This window comes from Balaenoptera musculus, chromosome 11, assembly GCF_009873245.2.
Source record: "Balaenoptera musculus isolate JJ_BM4_2016_0621 chromosome 11, mBalMus1.pri.v3, whole genome shotgun sequence".
Lineage (NCBI taxonomy): Eukaryota > Metazoa > Chordata > Mammalia > Artiodactyla > Balaenopteridae > Balaenoptera > Balaenoptera musculus.
The window spans coordinates 20,513,909-20,537,720 of NC_045795.1; the positions used below are offsets into that span (position 1 = coordinate 20,513,909).

The 23,812-nt window shown below is 37.4% G+C and overlaps 1 protein-coding gene across 9 annotated transcripts in view; it reads right to left on the reverse strand.

Moving 5' to 3' along the window:
- The window catches only part of SLC17A1 (solute carrier family 17 member 1), a 74,287-nt gene that overhangs the window by 3,432 nt on the left and 47,043 nt on the right, over positions 1-23,812 (reverse strand). For 7 of the 9 annotated variants that reach the window (XM_036867721.1, XM_036867724.1, XM_036867720.1 and 4 more), the window contains 2 exons: positions 23,159-23,249; positions 15,607-15,743 (listed from right to left, as the gene is read on the reverse strand). In XM_036867721.1, the coding sequence (XP_036723616.1) occupies positions 15,609-15,743; positions 23,159-23,249 (226 nt within the window). In that variant the 3' untranslated portion in view covers positions 15,607-15,608. Of the gene's footprint in view, positions 1-1,848; positions 2,184-15,606; positions 15,744-23,158; positions 23,250-23,812 lie in introns of those variants that run through there. The other 2 variants (XR_005021703.1, XM_036867719.1) reach the window with 2 other exon arrangements.

Here is a 23,812-nt window from a genome sequence, read left to right on the forward strand (position 1 = left end):
AAACAGACGTTTTCTGGGTTTCCCAGTGGAAACAGTTACTTATGTTGCCTAATAACTACCAGTAAGTACCCCCACATGTGTTTCTACGTGTTAAATGAATATAAACATTCCTTTAACGTAAGCAACCATGATGCGTTTTATCCACAGGAGGGAAAATGCTATGCAACACAGGTATTTCACCCAAGACTGAGAAAAAAGTTGACATCTCTCACCAAAGTGTCACTGCTTTAAGTGCACATAGTCCATCAGAAGAAATAAAGATTTCTCTGTTTCCTCTTTTCTAGGACGGCCTGTATTTGGCCAAATTTATGGTGACTAATTCTGTAACAGGGTGTATGATGATGTTACATTGAAGACTTGCTGTAGGTGGCCATATATAACAGACATGAAATTCCAATGTGAGGTGTTAGGGTACCTCACAGATATTGCTCAGGATGTGATTTTTTAAAAGTCATATGGTTCTAAAACAACTTAGGATTACATAAAAGTAAAAGCCTTAGGAGAGTGGAGTTAGAGAAAGGCTTTGAAAAAAATTTTAAATGTGTGTTTTCCCTATAAGATCAAGAACAAGACAAGGATGTCCACTCTTGCCATTTCTATTCAACATCCTAGTAGAGGTTCTAGGCAGGGCATCTTGGCAAGAAAAAGAAATAAAAGGCACCTAGGCTGGAAGAGAAGAAATAAAACTATATTCACAGATGGCATAATCTTCTATATAGAAATTGTAAAGAACCACTAAAAAACTATTTGAACTAATAAATGAGTTCAGCAAGGTTTAAGGATACAAGATTGATATACATAAATCAGTCATATTTCTATATACTTGCAATGGACAATCCAAAAATTAAACTAATTTCATTTAAAGTAGCATAAAAAAGAATAAATTTAGGAATAAAGTTAACAATAGAAATGTAAGACTTACACTCTGAAAAGTATAAAACATTGTTGAAAGAAATGAGAGAAGATTTAAATGAATGAAAAGAATCGATGTTCATGGAGTGGAAGACTTCAATACTGTTAAAATGGCAAAACTCCTGAAATTGATCCATAGATTTAATGCAATTTCTATCAGAATCCCAGCAGTTTCTCTGTGGAAATTGACAAGCTGATTCCAAAATTAATACAGAATTGCAAGGGACCCAGAATAGCTAAAACATTCTTGAAAAAGAAGAACCAAGTTGGAGGACTCACACTTCAAAGCTCTCTACAAAGCAACAGTAATCAAGACAGAGTTGTACTAGCATAAGGATAAATATATAGACCAGTGGAATCGAATTAAGTGTCCAGAAATAAACCAAAGTGTCTATGGTCAACTGATTTTTGACAAACATGCCAAGACCATTCAATGGGGAAAGAATAGTCTTTTTAACAAATTGTCCTGGGATAACTGAATAGCTACATTCTAAAGAATGAATCTGGACCTTTAGTTCACACAATTTACAAAAATTAAAATAGATCAAAATAGATCAAAGATCTAAATGTAAGAGCTAAAACAATAAAATTCTTTGAAGAGAACATAGGGGTAAATTCTTCACAGCCTCAGACTTGGCAATGGTTTCTTAGATATAACACCAAAAGCATAAGCAACAAAAGAAAAAATTGATAATGTAGACTTCATAAATATTAAAAACTTTTGTGTGGCAAAGAACACTATCAAGAAAGTGAAAAGACAACCTCTGAATGGGAGAAACTCTGTGCAAGTCACATATCTGATAAGGGTCTTATATATAGAATACATAAACTCAACAACAAAAAGACAAACAACCCAATTAAAAAATGGGCAAAACTTGAATAAACATTTTTTTGAAGAAGATATAAAAATGACCAATATGCAATGAAAAGATGCTCACCATCATTAATCATCAGGGAGGCGGTGTTTTTGGTTCCCTTTCTAGAAACGAGCTGTAACTTTAGGCCAGGGTGTATTAAAATGAGCCACTTCTGAACCAGCAGTGCCCAGGCCCCAGGCCTTGCTGTGAAGGCCTCAGCAAAGGTCAGAGCTTGGACTTTCCTTCCTGTGCTCATCCAAGTGGTGCTCTGCTTCTGAGTTTCGGTAAGAGAGGCATCAGGACAACTTGCATCAGGTCACCTAGCAGAGATCAGCCATTCCTGGGCTCAGTGAGGAGGTATGCTGTGTGGCTGACAGGGTCTTGGTGCTCCGGCTGGGTATCAGGCCTGAGCCTCTGAAGTGGGAGAGCCGAGTTCAGAAAAATGGACCACCAGTGACCTCCTGGCCCCATGTAATATCAATCGGCGAGAGCTCTACCAGAGATCTCCACCTCAATGCTAAGACCCAGCTCCACTCAACGACCAGCAACCTCCAGTGCTGGACACCCCATGCCAAACAACTAGCAAGACAGGAACAAAACCCAATCCATTAGCAGAGAGGCTGCCTAAATCATAATAAGTTCACAGACACCCCAAAACACACAACCGGATGTGGTCCTGCCCACCAGAAAGACAACATCCAGCCTCATCCACCAGAACACAGGCACCAGTCCCCTCCACCAGAAAACCTACACAACCCACTGAACGAACCTTACCCACTGGAGGCAGACACCAAAAACAATGGAAAGTACAAACCTGCAGCCTGTGAAAAGGAGACCCCAAAGACAGTAAGTTAAACAAAATGAGAAGACAGAGAAATGCACAGCAGATGAAGGAGCAAAGTAAAAACCCACCAGACCAAACAAATGAAGAGGAAATAGGCAGTCTACCTGAAAAAGAATTCAGAGTAATGATAGTAAAGATGATCCAAAATCTTGGAAAGAGAATGGAGAAAATGCAAGAAACTTTTAACAAGGACCTAGAAAAACTAAAGAGCAAACAAACAATGGTGAACAACACAATAAATGAAATTAAAAATTCTCTAGAAGGAATCAATAGCAGAATAACTGAGGCAGAGGAAGGCATAAGTGACCTGGAAGATAAAATAGTGGAAATAACTACTGCAGAGCAGAATAAAGAAAAAAGAGTGAAAAGAATTGAGGGCAGTCTCAGAGACCTCTGAGACAACATTAAACACACCAACATTCGAATTATAGGGGTCCCAGAAGATGAAGAGAAAAAGAAAGGGACTGAGAAAATGTTTGAAGAGATTATAGTTGAAAACTTCCCTAATATGGGAAAGGAAATAGTTAATCAAGTCCAGGAAGCACAGAGAGTCCCATACAGGATAAATCCAAGGAGAAACACGTCAAGACACATATTAATCAAACTATCAAAATTTAATACAAAGAAAAAATATTAAAAGCAGCAAGGGAAAAGCAACAAATAACATACAAGGGAATCCCCATAAGGTTAACAGCTGATCTTTCAGCAGAAACTCTGCAAGCCAGAAGGGAGTGGCAGGACATATTTAAAGTGTCTACCCAGCAAGGATCTACCCAGTGTCTACCTACTCTACCCAGCAAGGATCTCATTCAGATTTGATGGAGAAATTAAAACCTTTACAGAGAAGCAAAAGCTAAGAGAATTCAGCACCACCAAATCAGCTTTACAACAAATGCTAAAGGAACTTCTCTAGGCAGGAAACACAAGAGAAGAAAAAGACCTACAATAACAAACCCAAAACAATTAAGAAAATGGTCATAGGAACATACATATCAATAATTACCTTAAATGTAAATGCATTAAATGCTCCAACCAAAAGACATAGACTGGCTGAATGGATACAAGAACAAGACCCGTATATATGCTGTCTACAAGAGGCCCACTTCAGACCTAGGGACACATACAGACTGAAAGTGAGGGGATGGAAAAACATATTCCATGCAAATGGAAATCAGAAGAAACCTGGAGTAGCAATTCTCATATCAGACAAAATAGACTTTAAAATAAAGACTACTACAAGAGACAAAGAAAGACACTACTACATAATGATCAAGGGATTAATCCAAGAAGAAGATATAACAATTGTAAATATTTATGCACCCAACGTAGGAGCACCTCAATACATAAGGCAAATGCTAACAGCCATAAAAAGGGAAATCAACATTAACACAATCATAGTAGGGGACTTTAACACCCCACTTTCACCAGTGCACAGATCATCCAAAATGAAAATAAAGAAAGAAACACAAGCTTTAAATGACACATTAAACAAGATGGACTTAATTGATATTTATAGGACATTCCATCCAAAAAACAACAGAATAAATTTTCTTCTCAAGTGCTCATGGAACATTCTCCAGGATAGATCATATCTTGGGTCACAAATCAAGCCTTGGTAAATTTAAGAAAATTGAAATCATATCAAGTCTTTTCCAATCACAATGCTATGAGACTAGATACCAATTACAGGAAAAAAAATCTGTAAAGAATACAAACACATGGAGGCTAAACAATACACTACTAAATAACCAAGAGATCACTGAAGAAATCAAAGACGAAATAAAAAAATACCTAGAAACAAATGACAATGAAAACACAATGATCCAAAACCTATGGGATGCAGCAAAAGCAGTTCTAAGAGGGAAGTTTACAGCAATACAATCCTACCTCAAGAAACAAGAAACATCTCAAATAAAAAACCTAACCTTACACCTAAAGCAATTAGAGAAAGAAGAACAACAACAACAAAAAAACCCCCAAAGTTAGCAGAAGGAAAGAAATCATAAAGATCAGATCAGATATAAATGAAAAAGACATGAAAGAAACAATAGCAAAGATCAATAAAACTAAAAGCTGGTTCTTTGAGAAGATAAACAAAATTGATAAACCATTAGCCAGACTCATCAAGAAAAAAAGGGAGAAGACTCAAATCAATAGAATTAGAAATGAAAAAGGAGAAGTAACACTGATGCTGCAGAAATACAAAGGATCATGAGAGATTACTACAAGCAACTATATGCCAATAAATTGGACAACCTGGAAGAAATGGGCAAATTCTTAGAAAAGCACAACCTTCTGAGACTGAACCAGGAAGAAATAGAAAATATAAACAGACCAATCACAAACACTGAAATTGAGACTGTGATTAAAAATTTTCCAACAAACAAAAGCCCAGGACCAGATGGCTTCACAGGTGAATTCTATCAAACATTTAAAGAAGAGATAACACCTATCCTTCTCAAACTCTTCCAAAATATAGCAGAGGGAGGAACACTCCCAAACTCATTCTACGAGGCCACCATCACCCTGATACCAAAACCAGACAAAGATATCACAAAGAAAGAAAACTACAGGCCAATATCACTGATGAACATAGATGCAAAATCCTCAACAAAATACTAGCAAACAGAATCCAACAGCACATTAAAAGGATCATACACCATGATTAAGTGAGATTTATCCCAGGAATGCAAGGATTCTTCAATATATGAAAATCAATCAATGTGATAAACCATATTAACAAACTGAAGGAGAAAAATCATGTGATCATCTCAATCATCTGCATCTCAATAGACGCAGAAAAAGCTTTCAACAAAATCCAACACCCATTTATGATAAAAACCCTCCAGAAACTAGGCATGGAGGGAACTTACCTCAACATAATAAAGCCCATATATGACAAACCCACAGCCAACATCGTTCTCAATGGTGAAAAACTGAAACCATTTCCTCTAAGGTCAGGAACAAGACAAGTTTGTCCACTCTCATCACTATTATTCAACATATTTTTGGAAGTTTTAGCAACAGCAATCAGAGAAGAAAAAGAAATAAAAGGAATCCAAATAGGAAAAGAAGAAGTAAAGCTGTCACTGTTTACAGATGAACTGATACTATACATAGAGAATCCTAAAGATGCCACCAGAAAACTAGTAGAGCTAATTAGTGAATTTGGTAAAGTAGCAGGATACAAAATTAATGCACAGAAATCTCTTGCATTCCTATACACTAATGATGAAAAATCTGAAAGAGAAATTAAGGAAACACTCCCATTTACCATTGCAAAAAAGGAATAAAATACCTAGGAATAAACCTACCTAGGGAGACAAAAGATCTGTATGCAGAAAACTATAAGACACTGATGAAAGAAATTAAAGATGATACAAACAGATGGAGAGATATACCATGTTCTTGGATTGGAAGAATCAACACTGTGAAAATGCCTATAATACCCAAAGCCATCTACAGATTCAATGCAATCCCTATCAAATTACTAATGGCATTTTTTACAGAACTAAAACAAAAAATCTTAAAATTTGTATGGAGATACAAAAGACCCCGAATAGCCAAAGCAATCTTGAGGGAAAAAGCGGATCTGGAGGAATCAGACTCCCTGACTTCAGACTATACTACAAAGCTACAGTAATCAAGACAATATGGTACTGGCACAAAAACAGAAACATAGATCAATGGAACAAGATAGAAAGCCCAGAGATAAACCCATGCACCTATGGTCAACTAATCTATGACAAAGGAGGCAAGGATATACAATGGAGAAAAGACAGTCTCTTCAATAAGTGGTGCTGGGCGAACTGGACAGCCACATGTAAAAGAATGAAATTAGAACACTCCCTAACACCATACACAAAAATAAACTCAAAATGGATTAGAGACCTAAATGTAAGACTGGACACTATAAAACTCTTAGTGGAAAACATAGGAAGAACACTCTTTGACATAAATCACAGCAAGATCCTTTTTGACCCACCTCCTAGAGAAATGGAAATACAAACAAAAATAAACAAATGGGACCTAATGAAACTTAAAAGCTTTTGCACAGCAAAGGAAACCATAAACAAGACGAAAAGACAACCCTCAGAATGGGAGAAATATTTGCAAATGAAGCAACTGACAAAGGATTAATCTCCAAAATTTACAAGCAGCTCATGCAGCTCAATATCAAAAAAACAAACAACCCAATCCAAAAATGGGCAGAAAACTTAAATAGACATTTCTCCAAAGAAGATATACAGATTGCCAACAAACACATGAAAGGATGCTCAATGTCACTAATCATTAGAGAAATGCAAATCTAAACTACAATGAGGTATTACCTCACACCAGTCAGAATGGCCATCATCAAAAAATCTACAAACAATAAATGCTGGAGAAGGTGTGGAGAAAAGGGAACCTTCTTGCACTGTTGGTGGGAATGTAAATTGATACAGCCTCTATGGAGAACAGCATAGAGGTTCCTTAAAAAACTAACAGTAGAACTACCATGTGACCCAGCAATCCCACTACTGGGCATATACCCTGAGAAAACCATAATTCAAAAAGAGTCATGTACCACAATGTTCATTGCAGTTCTATTTACAATAGTCAGGACATGGAAGCAACCTAAGTGTCCATCAACAGATGAATGGATAAAGAAGATGTGGCACATATATGCAATGGAATATTACTCAGCCATAGAAAGAAATGAAATTGAATTATTTGTAGTGAGGTGGATGGACCCAGAGTCTGTCACACAGAGTGAAGTAAGTCAGAAAGAGAAAAACAAATACCATATGCTAACACATATATATGGAATCTAAAAAAAAAAAAAAAGGTTTGAAGAACCTAGAGGCAGGACAGGAATAAAGACACAGACATAGAGAATGGACTTGAGGACATGAGGAGGAGGAAGGGTAAGCTGGGACGAAGTGAGAGAGTGGCATTTACATATATACACTCCCAGATGTAAAATAGAAAGCTAGTGGGAAGCAGCCACATAGCACAGGGAGATCAGCTCGGTGCTTTGTGACCACCTAGAGGGGTGGGATAGGGAGGGTGGGAGGGAGATGCAAGATGGAGGGGATATTGGGATATATGTATATAGCTGATTCACTTTGTTATACAGCAGAAACTAACACAACATTGTAAAGCAATTATACTCCAATAAAGATGTTAAAAAGAAATCATTAGAGAAACACAAATCAAAACCACTTCAAACCCAATAAGATGGCTATAATAAAACAACAAAACAGGAAATAAGAAATGCAAGGATGCAGAGAATTGGAACTCTCACACATTGCTTGTGGAAATGTAAAATGGTACTGCCGCTATGGAAAACAGTTAGGTGGCAAAGGCAAGTATGACAACAAACTATGAATGAAATGCTGAGAGCTCTGTGTAATGTACTTCCTTATTCACTTAGTTGTTAAAACCAAAATCTAGGTCCCATCCTTGTTTCTTCTCTCTCCTGCACAATCCATAATCTCCCTGCCATATCTGCCCAGCTCTACCTGCAGAGTCTACATCTAACTGCTTCTCACCATTCCTTCTGCCTCCATCTTAGCCCACACCGTGAACATCTTTGACATGAACTTCTGAAACAGCCTGCCTCCCTCCCTCCACTCTTGTTTTCCTAGAGACCCTTTTCTAGAAGGTAGCCAGAGGATCTCTATACAGCATTAATGAGGTAAGTCACCTCCCTCCTCAAAAGCATTTAATTGATCCAATTATGAATAGAATTACATTCAGACCAAGCTCTTACCATGATCTTCAAGCTCTACAGGATCTGGCCCTTAACTAGTTCCCAATCTCACTTCCCGTCACTCACTAGATTCCAACCACACTGCCCTCTGCTCTCCCTCTTAGGTAGCCTGAGCTCATTCCCATCTCTAGGTCCTTCCCTTGGTTATTTTTGATGCTCGGAGCACTCTTTCCCCTGATTGTCATGAGGCTCTCCTTCTCATCACTGAAGTCTCAACACAAATGTCACGTCCTATATCTGCAACTAAAGCAGATCTCCTGGACTCTCTCTATGATGTTACCCTCTTTCATGTTCTTTATGGGCTATTAGTACCGGAATTGTCTTAACTTTTAAACTATAGATATCATTCATCTTCTCTCCCTGTACCCCCCTCCCCACACACCCTACCACACACAACAAAACATAAAGCTCCTTTAGGAATAGAAGTCCTGATGATGTAGCTCACTTCTCAGCACTTATAAAAATGCTTTAAATGTATTTTTTTATCTGGTTGAATATTAGAAAGCAGGGGTTCTTAATGTGGGATCTGTGAACTTTATAGAAAAAAATTACATCTTTATACCCCCAACCTCTGGCTGAAATTTAACATTTCTATCTATTATGAATGTAGGCAACAAACCACAGTAATATTAGCGGTACTGATGACTGACACCATAAGAAATCACAGATATCTTCTTATGTCATTACAGTTATTACCAATATTGCAAAATATGCTGTTTTGCTCAACACTGTTTTGAAATTACAGTGGTTCTATTAGACCTGTAATTAGCTCTCATTATTTAATGAATTAATAAAGGAGCATATATATGATCATAAACATGTTTTTAAAATATCTTGATAACTATTTCACTATAATCTTTCTCCTTTGGAATTCTGGGCATTATATTGTGAATTGAGGTCCATCACAAAAAAGTTGAGAAGCCTTGCTCTAAACGAACTTTCACAGGCAGAATGTATGTCCCTTTACACAACTACTATATCTGGAACCCACTGAAATAAATTCAAAGAAGCAAAATCAGAAAATTACAAAGACTAGAGCACTACACCATGCCAAAAACAACAAGGACTATTTGCTAAATTCAAAACAATGGGGATCAAATGAAAAAGCGACATTGGAAATCAACTCACGATGCCTACCAGACTCAAAAGTTTGGTACATTCGTCTGGAAGTAAGAGAGGGTAATGACCCAGGGCCAGGGCATCTGGGAACCAGGTGGACCCTTGCAATTCTGGTGTCCCAGGTCCTTTGGCAATGGCTTCTGGGCTGGAGGAGAAACACATGGCTGTGACTCAGCTCTTTCTTGTTTTCCCCCAATTTCTTAAATAAAGATGGGAAGTTGGGATTGATCACCTTTGCAACAGTGTGTCAGTTTGACTGACAGGGAAAAATACCTCTGATTATGGCTGACAGCCCTGAAGACACAGATGACTGAAGAAACAACCATCAGCACATCAAAACAAAAAGCAAAGCTAAGGAAAACGTCTGCGGAACTACCCCATTACCCAGGCTGGTGTTCCCTGAGCTGTCCTCTTGCCTAGGGTCTGAAAAGTGGATTCAAACTCCCAGACCTCCAGCTGCAGCCTGATTGGAAGATGGAAACTGCGACCAGGTAAACAGGAGAACTGAGAAAATTCTACCCAAACCATGCTTGGGGAATTACAAGCTCAGGGAGAATCGGTCCTAGCCAGAGAAAAGTAATTAGAAAAGTCGAATATGTTAAATATTTCGGAAGGAAAAGAAGGCAGGAAAAGAATGTAGCATGGTAATGGAAAATGAACACATTTTCAAAGATTTCATTAGAGTGTAAGCACAACCCAAACTTACAATATTTCATAAACCTTCCAAATTACTAGAGGCAGGCAAGGGGGCAGGAGGAGGAGGACTTTTTTTTAAGGGAATATAAAATAAAATGACAGAAAATGAAATATATTTGTAATCATAATGAATGCAGTTGGGTTAAACTCAGCTAACATAGGAGACAAGTCTCGGAATGGGTGAAATTATTGAACCCAACTATATACCTTTTGTAAGAAACACATACTAAATGAAATGACTCAGAAAGGCGGAATTTAAAGGCTATGAAAAAGTATTCCTGGGAATCTAAAACAAGCACACACATGCATAAAATTTGAGGATGCAATATCAATATCAGAAAGTCAATTGAGTAAAAATCATAAAATGGAAAAGGCTGATAACTTTACAAAATCAAAATTTAATTTTCAATTAAGATATACTTGTCAAAATCTTTTTGAAATTGTAATATAACATCAGAATATTCAATAATGACTGCTTGGACATAAACAGAAATGAATAGAAATAACAATCATGGAAAACTTTAGTATAACTTTTAGTATTTAAATAGGTCAAATATATAGAAACAAGTAAGATTTATAGGGTCTGAATAAAGTAGTGTGATTGCTTCCATAGCTGTGCCCAACTCTGTACCTTGGAAATAGAAGACAAACTTTCGCTAACACCTATGGAATATTTCCTAGTGTTGTTATGTGCTTATTCATAGCAATGGCCTCAGTAATTTCTATATTAAAATATTTGTATGAGATCCTATATTTTTCAGCTGCTGGTTATATTCCACTCACTTACAAAATTTATTAACGAAGACGCCATTGGTAGACATGTTTAATTCCAGATCCAGATTTTTGTCATTTCTAATCAGCAATCTTGAGCATAAATGCATCCTGGTGAATTTTTGTGAGTGCACCATTTTGGAAATTTCTTGGTGCTGGCAAACTGAGTCAAGTAAATTTTTGATTGATCACATCAGATTTCCCTCCAACTATCATTTGGATCATTTCTTTCAATAATTTTGCTAACTAGTTATTTTTTAACATGAAAAAAATTTTCTGTATTAATAGGTTAGTCAGGAAACTTACTGTGTGCACTTATTGTTTCTGTAGCTTTCCAGCCAACCCAGTTATATTTTCTAGGTAAACAATCATATCATCAACTCATAATGGTAATTTTACCCTTTTCCAATGTGGATTCCTTTTCTTTCCATTTCTCTCAACTCCTGTCTCTTAAGTAAAAACCTTGGAGATTGGCCAAGATGTGGGAGTAGAAAGACCCTGAGCTCACCTCCTCTCACAAACACATCAGAATCACTACTTGCAGAATAATCATCTATGAAAATGACTGAAACCTATCAGAAAAAGATCTACAACTAAAGGCAGAAAGAAGAACCACAATGAGATGGGTAGGAGGGGAGGACTCACAATGTAATCAAGTCCTATATGCTCAGGTGGGCAACCCACAAACTGGAGAATAATTATAGTACAGAGGTTTCCCCATAGGAGAGTTCTGAGCCCCACATCAGGCTCCCCAGCCTGGGGGTCCTACACCAGGAAGACAAGCCCCCAGAGCATTTGGCTTTGAAGGCCTGTGGGTCTTAATTTCAGGAGTCCCAATGGACTGTGGGAAATAGAGGCTTCATGGCTTCACTCTTAAGGGATGCACACAAAACCTCCCACGCACCAGGACCCAGGGCACAAGCAGTAATTTGATACAAGCCCGGGCCAGACTTACCTGCTGGTCTTGGAGAGTCTCCTGGAGAGGTGAGGGGCAGCTGCGGCTCACCCTGCGGACACAGACACTGGTGGCATACATATTTGGGAGCCACTGATGCTGGCGGGTGCCACTGTGTGGGATCCTCTCTCTGGCTTGTTAGCACCAAGACCTGGCCCCACCCAACAGTCTGGAATGCTGGGATGCCTCAGACCAAACAACTAACTGGGTGGGGGCACAACCCCATCCATCAGCAGACAGGCTGCCTAAAAACTTCCTGAGCCCACAGCTGCCTCTAGACATGGCGTCTACACACAGCCCTGCCCACCAGAAGACCAAGACCCAGCTCCTCCCACCAGTGGGCAGGCACTGACCTTGCTCTCCAGGAAGCCTGCACTAGCTTCCAGACCAGCCTCACCCACCAGGGGGCAGACACCAGACACAAGAAAACCACAGTCCCACAGCCTGAGCGCCACACAGCACACTCGTAGCAGGTCACATCCTACCCTGGGACCAGCTGGGCCCCAGCCCTGCCCACTAGCAGGACAACACAGGGACATGAAGGACCTCATATGCAACTGTGTCAGGAGCCCCACCCCCTCCCCCAGCAATCTGGAAGCAGCTCTGGGATCCCTGGGCCCTGCAGCCAAACTCCAGGACCTGGCTCTGCCTGCCAGTAGTCCAGCACTAACACTAGGACCTGGCTTCACCCGCCAATGGCGGGGGGGAATAGCACTGGAGCCTTCTGGACCCTTAATCCACCCACCAGTGAGCCAGCACTAACCCTGGGGCCCTGTGAGGGGCTCTGCAGTCAGCCACCTGTGACCAGGCCCTACTAGGCAACAGCATCCACACAAGGCAAGGCCTGGCAACCAACCGGGCCAGGGGTCAACCAAGACTACCAGACCACCCACATAGTCAGACTGCCACAACAGAAGGACCACAACACACAGCCCTTTTAGGGGGAATCCCTAAAGCTTATACCTTGGGTGACAAGAGAGGAGTATGCTGCAAGAATGCATAGGACTTCTCCTGCAGAAGGCCACTTCTCCAAGGTCGAGAAATATAACTAACCAACTACATACATAAAAATACTAATAGCAACCGAGACAAAATGAGGTGGCAGAAGAACACGTCCCAGATGAAGGAACAAGATAAAATCCCAGAAGAAGAACTAAGTGAAGTGGAAATAGGCAATCTACCTGAGAAAGAGTTCAGAGTAATGATCATAAAGATGATGAAAGAACTCGGGAGAAGAATGGATGCACAGAATGAGAAATTAGAAGTTTTCAACAAAGAGTTAGAAAATATAAAAGAACAACCAAAGAGAGAGGAAGAATACAATAACTGAAATGAAGAATATACTAGAAGGAATCAATAGTAGACTAAATGATACAGAGGAACAGATCAGTGAGCTGGAAGACAGAGTAGGAGAAATCACTGCCACTGAACAGAAAAAAAGAAAAAAGAATGAAAAGAAGTGAGGACAGTTTAAGTGAAAACCTCACTGTTTATTGCACAGACAAAATGCCAACCTATGTGCTGACCTACCAAGTCTGTGTCCATAAACCCTACTTTCTCTCAGCTACTATGGATAAACTCTGGGTTTGTATCCAAGGCCAGCCTCTGCTCTGTGCTTGGATTTCATCCCCTCTGGACTTCTTCTTTTTTTTTTTTTTAACGAGGAATCATACACACTTTTTTAATATGTACATAATTTGTGTAATCAAAGTTTACTTGAGCACAAATACTTTCTTTGCCTATAAAATTGCTGTTATCAGTAGCAGCAGCACTTCCTGGCCAAGAAAGGCAGAACTCTCCAGACTTCTACAGCCTGGTGCATTGCTCCCCTTTTTTTTTTCTGTGGATGTACACATGTGCCTGGTGTTCAGAGCCCCTTCACCAGCCTGCCTCTCTCTTACTCTCTCTGTCTCTCTCTCTCTCATGGTGGTTTTTTAGGGAGAGGAAGAGGGGACCTGGGTGAATACCTGGGGCGATTTTCAGTGGGTGAAGCCATTAGACTGTACCTTGCAGAAGCTCACAGTCTTCAAGGAGAGCTCTACTGCAAATGCCCACCGAGGCACACCTCCATCCTCTGTGCCATGCTCTCTAAGTTCCCTATGGACAGGGCCTCAGCTGCTGCTTCAACCTGAGTCTCATAGTATGCATGAGTCCTGGTAAATCAAGTAGTTTAATTCTGCATGTGCATTTTCTCTCCAACGTTGTGAAACCTCACTATTGGATTATACCATCAGTTTATATACTATTACATCTAATTCTAAAACAACAAACATATAAAAAACTCCCTGCTGTACCATGCCGTTTCTCAGCTCTCCTTTATAGGGCTGTCTATTCTTGCTGTCTCCACTTCTTTAGCCATAGCAATCAGACAAGAAAAATAAATAAAAGGTATCCAAATCAGAAGGGAAGAGGTAAAACTGTCATCATTTGAAGATGACATGGTACTCCATATAGAGAACCCTAAAGTCTCCGCCCAATGAACACTCTTTTAATAATAACTTTGGATATGAAAAACAGACTATCACCAGGATCCCAGCAGTTTTCCATGTGGCCTCTCCTAATCACAACCTCTCCCTCCCCCTAAAGGTAATGAGTATCCTGACATTTAGTGTAATGTCTTCTGTGCATGTCTTTGTAGATTTATTACCCACATATGTATCACTGTAGACTTTAGTTTTGCCAGTTTTAAAAAATTTTGTATGTCTTTTAAGTCTCTTTGAATCTAGAGACTCCCCCTCCATCACTCTTCTTTTTCCTTATAATTCATTTGTTAAAGACAATTATAAGACAGTTTAGGTTTGCTGATGATATCCTTAGGATTTAGTTCAACATATTCTCTATTTTCTATATTTATTACAAAACAGTAGCTGTATCCTGAGGCTCGATCACATTCAGTTTGATCTTTTTAGCAAGACCTTGGTGGTGGTGCATTTTTTCACCAGGATGTACACAATGTCTCTATGTCTCTCTTTGTGATATCAGCCACTGATGCTCAACCCTAGATCCCTTAATTCACTGGGGTTTGCAAAATGGGGATTTTCTACATCCATCAATTCTTATTTGTGTACTAGCTGAACTAATTCTACAAAAATACATTTTTCCTACTTATTTATTTACCACTGACAGAGTTTAGAGAAGAAAGGCACAATATCAGATTCTCCTTTGAACTTTAATGGATGCTTTGTCTCCATCATTCATTGAAAACCACTCTAGTCAGGATCACCTTTAAAGTACCTCTTGCCAAACACATTAATAAATTCACAGACCTTATATCATTTGACCCCTTGATAGCATTTGCCACTGGTACTCATTCCCACCTTTTTCACTTTTCTTCTTAGACACCACATTCCTCAACTGTCTTTCCTACTTCACCAAAGGCCCTTCCCAGTTTCCCTTGCAAGCATCCCCCTCTCTTCCTCACCTTTAGATGTCAGAGAGGCCTAGGCTCCCAAATTTATATCTCTAGCCCCAGTATCTCTCAAGAATTCTAGACCGGTATATCCGCTGGGCTGCATGCCATCTCATCAGGATGTCAAATAGTTTCAGACTTTACATGGCCCCCTCTTCTCCCCCAAACCTGCACCCCTTATTTTTTCCCATCTCAGCAACACCACAGTTTGCTCAGGGGCCATCTTTAACTCCTCTGTTTCCTGCATCCCCAGCTTCAAAATCTGCCCTTAATCGGATCACTTCTTACCTTCAGAGATAACTGTTTTGTGTTTCTTTAGCCCAGTCTTGAATTTCTGCTTTAGCAAATATAAGGTAGAAGATTAGGCTTATCACATTATTGGCTACCATCATGAAGAAGATTTTAAGCCAGGGAGAGTCTTGATCCTGAGGAATTAAAGTGAAAAAATTATAAATTTGTAACGTTGTTTTGTAACATTTAAAATGTAATATTAAAATTAATATAGGCTCAACACAGGTCACTAAAACACAGCAAAACACTATCATAAGGAACCAAAAAAGCCATTTCACTCTACTAAGATAATCATTATTTATCTTTCCATGTTTTGATTTAGACCTATGTATATATAATTTTTCATGTATAAAAAGGACATTGTATGTATATAGTGCTAAAGCCAAGAATGCATATGGTTTTTCATTTAGAAATATCTCATAAACATGTTTGCATATCAGGAAATATTTGACTATATCCTAACCGTTACTGACTGGTTAGTAATCCAGAGTTTAGATTTATAAAATTTACAAAAGCATCCCTTATTTCTTTAAAGTTGTTTTTCACTTTTTGTTGCTATAAATTTGAATATATTGGTGGTTAATTACATATAGAGCAATGCTTTTGAATAAGATTTGTCAAATATGCTTTCCTTATTTATAAAAATTGTTGACACATTTTCTCTTTCAGCCTATTAATATGATCAGTTTCATTAACAGATTTTATTAATAGATAGAGTCACTTTTACTTTCACAGAAAATGGCCTACTTAATCACGGTGTCATATATATTTTAATATGTTGGTGGATTCTGTGCACAAGTCATTTATTTTTGGAATCCATATTCAAAGATGACATTAAATTTCAATTATGTTTCAGATTTTCTTTACCACTTTACCCTTTACTTTTTCATCAGCTGAGGTTAAATTTTATGTAGTTAAATGTAAAATGCATTGTGATTGGGTTTTGGTCTCTGGTGCCATGCTTTTCAAGGATGTCCTGCCTAAAGCTTAAATAATTATTAACTCCTATTTTACTTTAGTATCTTTATTGTTTCCTTTCTTCATTTACATTTTTTAATCACCTAGAATTAACTTGGGGGTAAATATGAGAACAGAGTGTAATTGTATTTTTCAGGTGGGCTTGCCACTATGTTTTTAAAAAATCAATCCATTCCTTCCGGTTTGAAATGAAACTTTATTATATAGAATGTATTCTTTTCGGAACTTGACCATTATTAAATCATCATCAATTTCATTTAAAATATAATTAAGAGTAGACGCTGAAAAAAATAAAACAATGTTTCCTGACAAACTAGACATTAAATATATTGAATTACAGTGATTTCTGTAATCAAACATGCCAAATTTGACAGGTAGTAGGCAAACAGAAAGTGGAGGAAAAAACCAAGATGTGCTTAGAAATTTAATGATAAATAATAAAGCTTGTGGTAATTTTAAGTTAATAGAATCTATTGCGATTTGGAATTGAAGTCCAACCTAGAAACTTTTTTAAAATTAATTTTTATTGGAGCATAGTTGCTTTACAATGTTGTGTTAGTTTCTGCTGTACAGCGAAGTGAATCATATATCCACTCTTTTTTAGATTTCCTTCCCATTTAGGTCACCACAGAGCATTGAGTAGAGTTCCCTGTGCTATACAGTAGGTTCTCATTAGTTATCTATTTTATATATAGTAGTGTATATATGTTAATCCCAATAGCCCAATTCATCCTACCCCCCCTTCCCCCCTTGGTAACCATAAGTTTGTTTTCTACATCTGTAGATCTATTTCTCCTTTGCAAATAAGTTAATCTCTGCCATTTTTCTAGATTCCACATATAAGCGATATTATACATTTCCAACCTAGAAACTTGACGTGCCTCTCCCGTCTAATATTTTCACTGATGTTGCTCAATAGGTGTGCAGCAACTTTTTGGACTTTGTACGATTTGGACATCATATGGACTTTGTACAATTTTCAAAATACCCATAGGTATTTTGCAATATTGGTTGATACTGTGCTTTAGATTTTTCCACAGTATGCTACCTAACTTTAATTTTTTTTTCCCCAGGAAGACAATTGCATTTTCTGTACATAATGTTATATTTTTCCTCTACACTTACATTGTACATATCCGTAATTAAGTTTTCTTGACAATTGTGTTTGCTAACATTTTCAGAATGCTAAACAATAGGATAGCAAAAACACTTTTATTTTTCCTGATTTAAAAGTATATGAGACTAAAAATACTTATAGCTGTTATGCATTGAACACATAAACATCTGACACTTGCATACATGATCTGATTTGGTAATTACCTTAACCGCATGAGGTTTCTATGTCATCTTAGCCATTTACAGCTGGAGACACTGAGACTTCAATTAAGAAATGTTTCCAGGTCACATATCTTATAAGTAGGTGAGCTAAGACTTGAACAAGATATTTTGCTGGGGAAATATACACTGTAAAATACTAAGTAGCTGATTCTCATCGTTTCTAGTATTTTTGCTTAAAGAAAAACTTTTTTCCTGATAATATAATATCATCTTTTGTTGGTTAATATTTACTTCATTTTTTATGCTGTCCTTACAACTTTCAATGTTTCTACATCTTTATTTTAGGTATGTATTTTATATATAAATAGCATATGAATGGCTTTTGTTTTTAGTCTTACAAAATGTGTCCTTTAATTGCAGCGTTTAGTCCATCTATATTTATTGCGATCTTTGGTATATTTGTATTTGTTTCTACCATCTGTCTTTGTGCTTTCAATTTGTCCTATCTTCTACCTATAGTCCTACCCCCAACCCCCACACCATTTCTTACCTTCTTTCACATTGAGGGGCTTTTGCTTCCTTTTTAAAAAATTTTTTTATTCCATGTTTTCCCCTCTCTCCTGGTTTGAAAGTTCCACACTCTATGTCTTGGAATTTTAATACACATACCCCCCAAATTTAATACTAATCTTTATGTATTAAAAAATTAGAGGGTCCAGGAGGAGGGGAAACAGGGAGTTCTTGTTCAGTGGGTATAGAGCTTCAATCATGCAAGATGACAAAGTTCTAAAGATCTGTTATACAACGATGTGCATATAGTTAACAATACTAACTATACAATATTGTAATGTACACTCAAAATTTGTTAAGAGGGTAAATTTATGTTATGTGGTTTTTATTTTAACACACACACACACACACACACACAAACACTTATGCAATTTAAAAATGAAAGCTGGAGAATAATTCTGTAGTCTCTGAATAAATAGTGATGTATCTTAATTTACCTACTTATTTTGTTGGCTTTACATTGACAACTCCTGGTCTATATTGCTTTTTCTCTTGTTTCTTGCCCTCTTTTATTAAAGAAAGTGCTTTTTATTTCATTTTCCAGTTACTTTGAAATTTATAGATATTTTTCTGTATTTTAAAAATTATTACCCTAGAAATTACAACATGTATCCTTGGTGCACCAAACTCTATTAATACTTTTATCCTATGGCAAGAGAACATGAAGTCTTTGGAATAATTATTCCATTTATCCTCTCCTGATTAATTTACTATTGTTACTGTCTACTCTACTTCATTCATTCTATACACGTAGTTTTTAAAAAACTCCACAAGACACTATTATTATTTTGTACAATAAAACAAATAAGTAAATAAGTGGATTTGCACACACCACTTTTACTGTTCTTCATTCCTGTTTGTACCTCCAACTTTCTTATGCTTAAAAACATTCTTTAAATGCCCATTAATGAATTGAACCTCCTTGATTTTTGTTTGCTTGAAATATGTTATCTCCTTTAAAAAAATATTTTCACTGAGTTTACAAATTTAAGTTGGCAGTTATTTTCATTTAGTATACTGAAGATATTCTACTGTCTTCTGGGCTTCCTTTTTTGTGGATGAAGAGTTAGAGATTAGTTTAACTGTTGCTCATTTGAAGGCAACCTTTCTTATTTCTCTTACTGCTTGTATGACTTTCTTTTTGTCTTTACTTTTCTGTAAATTCTCTATGAGGTGTGCAACTGTGGATTTCTTTTGTTTATCCTACTTGTCATTAATGGACTCCTTAAAGATGTGAATTGCTATATTTCTGAAAAACTAGAAAACAATCATTTTCTCTTCAAATTTAACTTCTGCCCTATTCTGTTTTCTGGAACTCCAGTTAAATGTATGTTGGGCCTTCTCACTGAGTCCACATATTCTGTATTTTCTATAATTTTTTTCTTAATGTGATTCATTCTGGATAGATCCTCCTGACCAGTCAAGATAGAGTAGGTTATACTACAGTAACAGTTACCCACTGCCCCCCCCCCACCGCGAATCCTAGTGGCTTTTAATGGCAGAGATTTGGTTTTTGTTTAAACTAAATGTCCATAGCAAGTTGGCTAGAGCTTATGCTCCACATCTCTTCATTCCTGGATCCTGGTCAATGGAGTTGCAGTTGACATTCTGATTGTTGCCAGTTGCTGTGTCCGAGAGAGTGGCCGCTTAGTTCTCAATGTTTCTCTTCAGAATAAATGCATATCACTTTCTCTCATATGTCACTGGCCAAAATAAGTTATATAAATATATCTAATTTCAAGGAAGTGGGGAAATGCCCAAGAGGAGAACCAAAAAAATTATTGTAGCTGCAATAGTTACTTTCCAGCCTGCACTCTGCTCCATAAACATTGGATTCACTCACCTTCCTCTATGCCAAACACACTAATCAAGGGAGACCACTCCAAAGATCCTCCAGTCCCTACCTTCATCTGTTTCTGAGCCTGATTGAAGAACATTTAAACATTCATCAGGATGTGACTCTCAAAATGTCTGCCTAGCAGTGTGTCAGCATTACTAAGGACAAATGATTGCTGTTTGTTTTCCAATCCTCCTTTTCTGAAAGGAAGTATTTATTGCAGCTACTGGATTGCTATGCTACCATTGTATACAGTACGTAATGATGGAGCACATAATTCCTGATATAGAGGGCCATTATGCATTATCTCCCAGTAAAGGGTGATACATCCTGCACTTTGAACTTGATGCCATAACTAGGTGGGACTTTGGATGTCTGTTGACTCCCTTATGGAAGGAGTAAAATTGTTGTGCATGTAGGTTTATACATTTTTTCAGGCTTTTAAATTGTCTTTCTTAAGAGAATTGGTCCAAATTACTTACTCTCCCATTAATCGAGGCAGAAGCCTCACTAATTCTCTTATTAGCTGTACTTAATCTGAATTTTTAATTTTTATATTTTTAATTGCAAGAGGTTAGATTTAGTTCTTTGTCTAAACTTATGTTTCTTAAGTTTATATTTATATTTTTTCTTATTTATATTTTATTTATATTTTCAATCCTCTCTTTTACTTCTTTAAATATATACTTATATGTCCAATATCTCTGAGGATTTGATTCGGTGGTTTTTATTCATCTCTCACATAACACATTATTTCCTCAAGCATTTTATAATTTTTGATTGATTGTAAAATCATATTCACCAAAACTTTATGCATAATGAAATTCTGGAGTATGAATTTAGAGTCTCTCCAGAAAAAAAATTTATTTACTTTTACTAGGCATCTGTGGACTACTAGAAATTCAATTCTTGGCTTATGGCATTTGGACACAATAGAATTTGAATTAGGGCCTCAAACCACTGTGAAGATTGGTTTATTTTTTCAAATGTTCAGAAGAGTCTTTATTCAGTTTTTCCTCTCCCTTTGTAGCTGAGGCTGAGACATAAGTTTCCTCACTGGGCAGAGACAACTTTGGACAGTTCTGGAGCCATGTTTCCTGCCACCTTTGGGGGAAGTCAGCTCAGCAGGTCTGAATGAGTTCATTGGAAGAACAGGCTGAGTGGGCTCCATGCTCAGGGGGAGAAAACACACCCTGGTCTCCTGGAGTTCTTTTCTAGTAAGGCTACCTCTCTGATCAGGGAGCTTCCATGGTTATAGTGATGTTCCTAGCCTTTCTGATACCATAAGTCCTAGCACATGATGGTGGGGGGGCTCCTCTCTATGGGAAATTTGGCCATGGTGAGTACAAATTGTCTCTCCTTGGCCAAAGTTGTGGGACAAGGAGCAATTGGAGTATTTGCCTGAACACTGCTACCTCTCAGCTTGGAGATTTTCCTCCAAAACTTTCCTTCAAGTTTATATATGAGCTACATGGTAGTAGTGATGTGAGGTTGTAGTCCTTAGTGGTTACAGGTATATATCAGCATTTTCATTCTGACTTTTCTTTTATGAGTGGTTTTGGGATATTATCTCTTATGCTCTGTTTGTCCATTATAACTGGGTGTCCGTTATAACACCCAGGATGCACAATTTCTCCAAGACAGCCAATGGCTTTGATGGTCATTTACCTCTCTGGAATCAAGCTCTTCCTTCATGTTCAGTCTCTGAAATTTTCCTTTACTGTTTTTTTTTCCTCAAGATTAGGCATGCATTTAACATGACTGTTAAAATTTGATAAGGCATTAAAATTTTTTTTGAATATATATTATTAGATTCTGGGACCACAGAATTCATCAGAATGTGTTGGCAAAGATTGTACAACAATTTGCATATAGTGTGTTGGAGAAGGCATGTTCAGGTGTATCAGAACAGAGTCATCATAACAGATCAATAAATCCTGGTCAAAGATGAACTAATGTAACAAATAATAAAGAAACTTAGTATTAATGGTTAGCAGGTAAATTATCTGTGGCTTAAGAAGAAAAGTCAGAGTAAACGTGATGGTTGAGGAACGTGCACGTGTTTCCAGTTGTCACGTGGGTGACGATAGTGGTTTTGCCTCCACTAGGTAATCAGCTTTGAGAACTGGGGTTTCTTTACATACTACTATCAATTTATACAATATTCCTTTAGAATCATCCACGTATTGATCATTTCTGTTGCCTCTTTTCCTTTTTGTATCTCCAATCTACCATCTGGGATAATTTTATTTCTCCCTAAAAACTAACTTTAGCTTTTTTTCTCAGTGCTAGCCTACTTTTGATGAATTCTCTGTTTCTGTTTGAAAATGGATGAATTTAAACTTCATTTTTTATGATGGATTTTTTTTTTGATGGATTGTAGAATTCTAGACTAGCAGTTATTTTCCTTCAGCACCAGATAAGGCATTTTAAGTATTTTTAAGAGGAGAATTTCAGGTAACCTCATCCACAGAAACAGATGCCAGCCTTCATAGAATTGTTTCTTTTGGTCATTTTAAAATTGTATTTGTTCCTGATTTTTCATTCCTTTCCTGACAAAACTATATCTTCTTACTTATATTACCATTCACCCAGTCAACTACCTGTTTTGATAAAGGCACACATTAATTGTTAAAAATCACAGAGGTCCACTTCTGTTTCAATAACCAATGACTAAAGAGTTACCAGCACAACTAATTGACATATAGCAAGAAAGAACTTGTATCATCTGTAAGTTTGGAGGGAATGCCAAGTTTAATATGCCACAAAAACTCATAACTCATCTCTTGCTGATGTCTCCTCTGCAACTTTTTGTATGCATTACACTTTCTTTTTCTGTACAGTTAGTATGAGAAAAATAACTACCCATGTCTGGGTGTTCCTTACCTGACTAAGGATCACTCCAGTCACAGTGGAAGCAACCAGTCCTCCTGTTAGTCCAATTACATTTGTAAATCCTTTAAGAAGTCCATAATATCTATACAAAAATGAATGATAATACACAGATGTAAAGTAATACAAGTGCTGCAGGAAAAACCTAATGAAATGAGATTTAAGAGAGATAACTGTTGACTTCCTAAATTTCCCATTTCCACTATTCAAATTCCATTACAATGTCTGAAAAAGTATATGGATATAAGTAACTTTCTGGTTGCACTGCAGAGCCAGAAAGGTTGGCTTTAGCAGTAAAGAATATTAATATATTGAGAAAATAAGGCCATATTAGAGTGAAAGCCAGCAGAGTTAGGAAATCTATAAATACAGTTGAGAAATTCCAAAGGTGATGTGTGCTGGTAACAGGAACAGGTTTGGGATTAATACAAAATTGAAGGGCTCTGTTCACCTGACCTATTCTCACAGTCCCACAAATACCGGCCCCAACGATTGCTCCCATTGTTCAGGCAAGGAAACCAGAAACTTGTTTACAAGCAACTGTGATTGGCCATTCCTGAGCACCAAAACCAACTTCAGCAGAGAGTGAGCTACAAAAGCAGGGAAGCCACAGAGAATAATAGATAAAGTAGGGATCAAATCCATCAG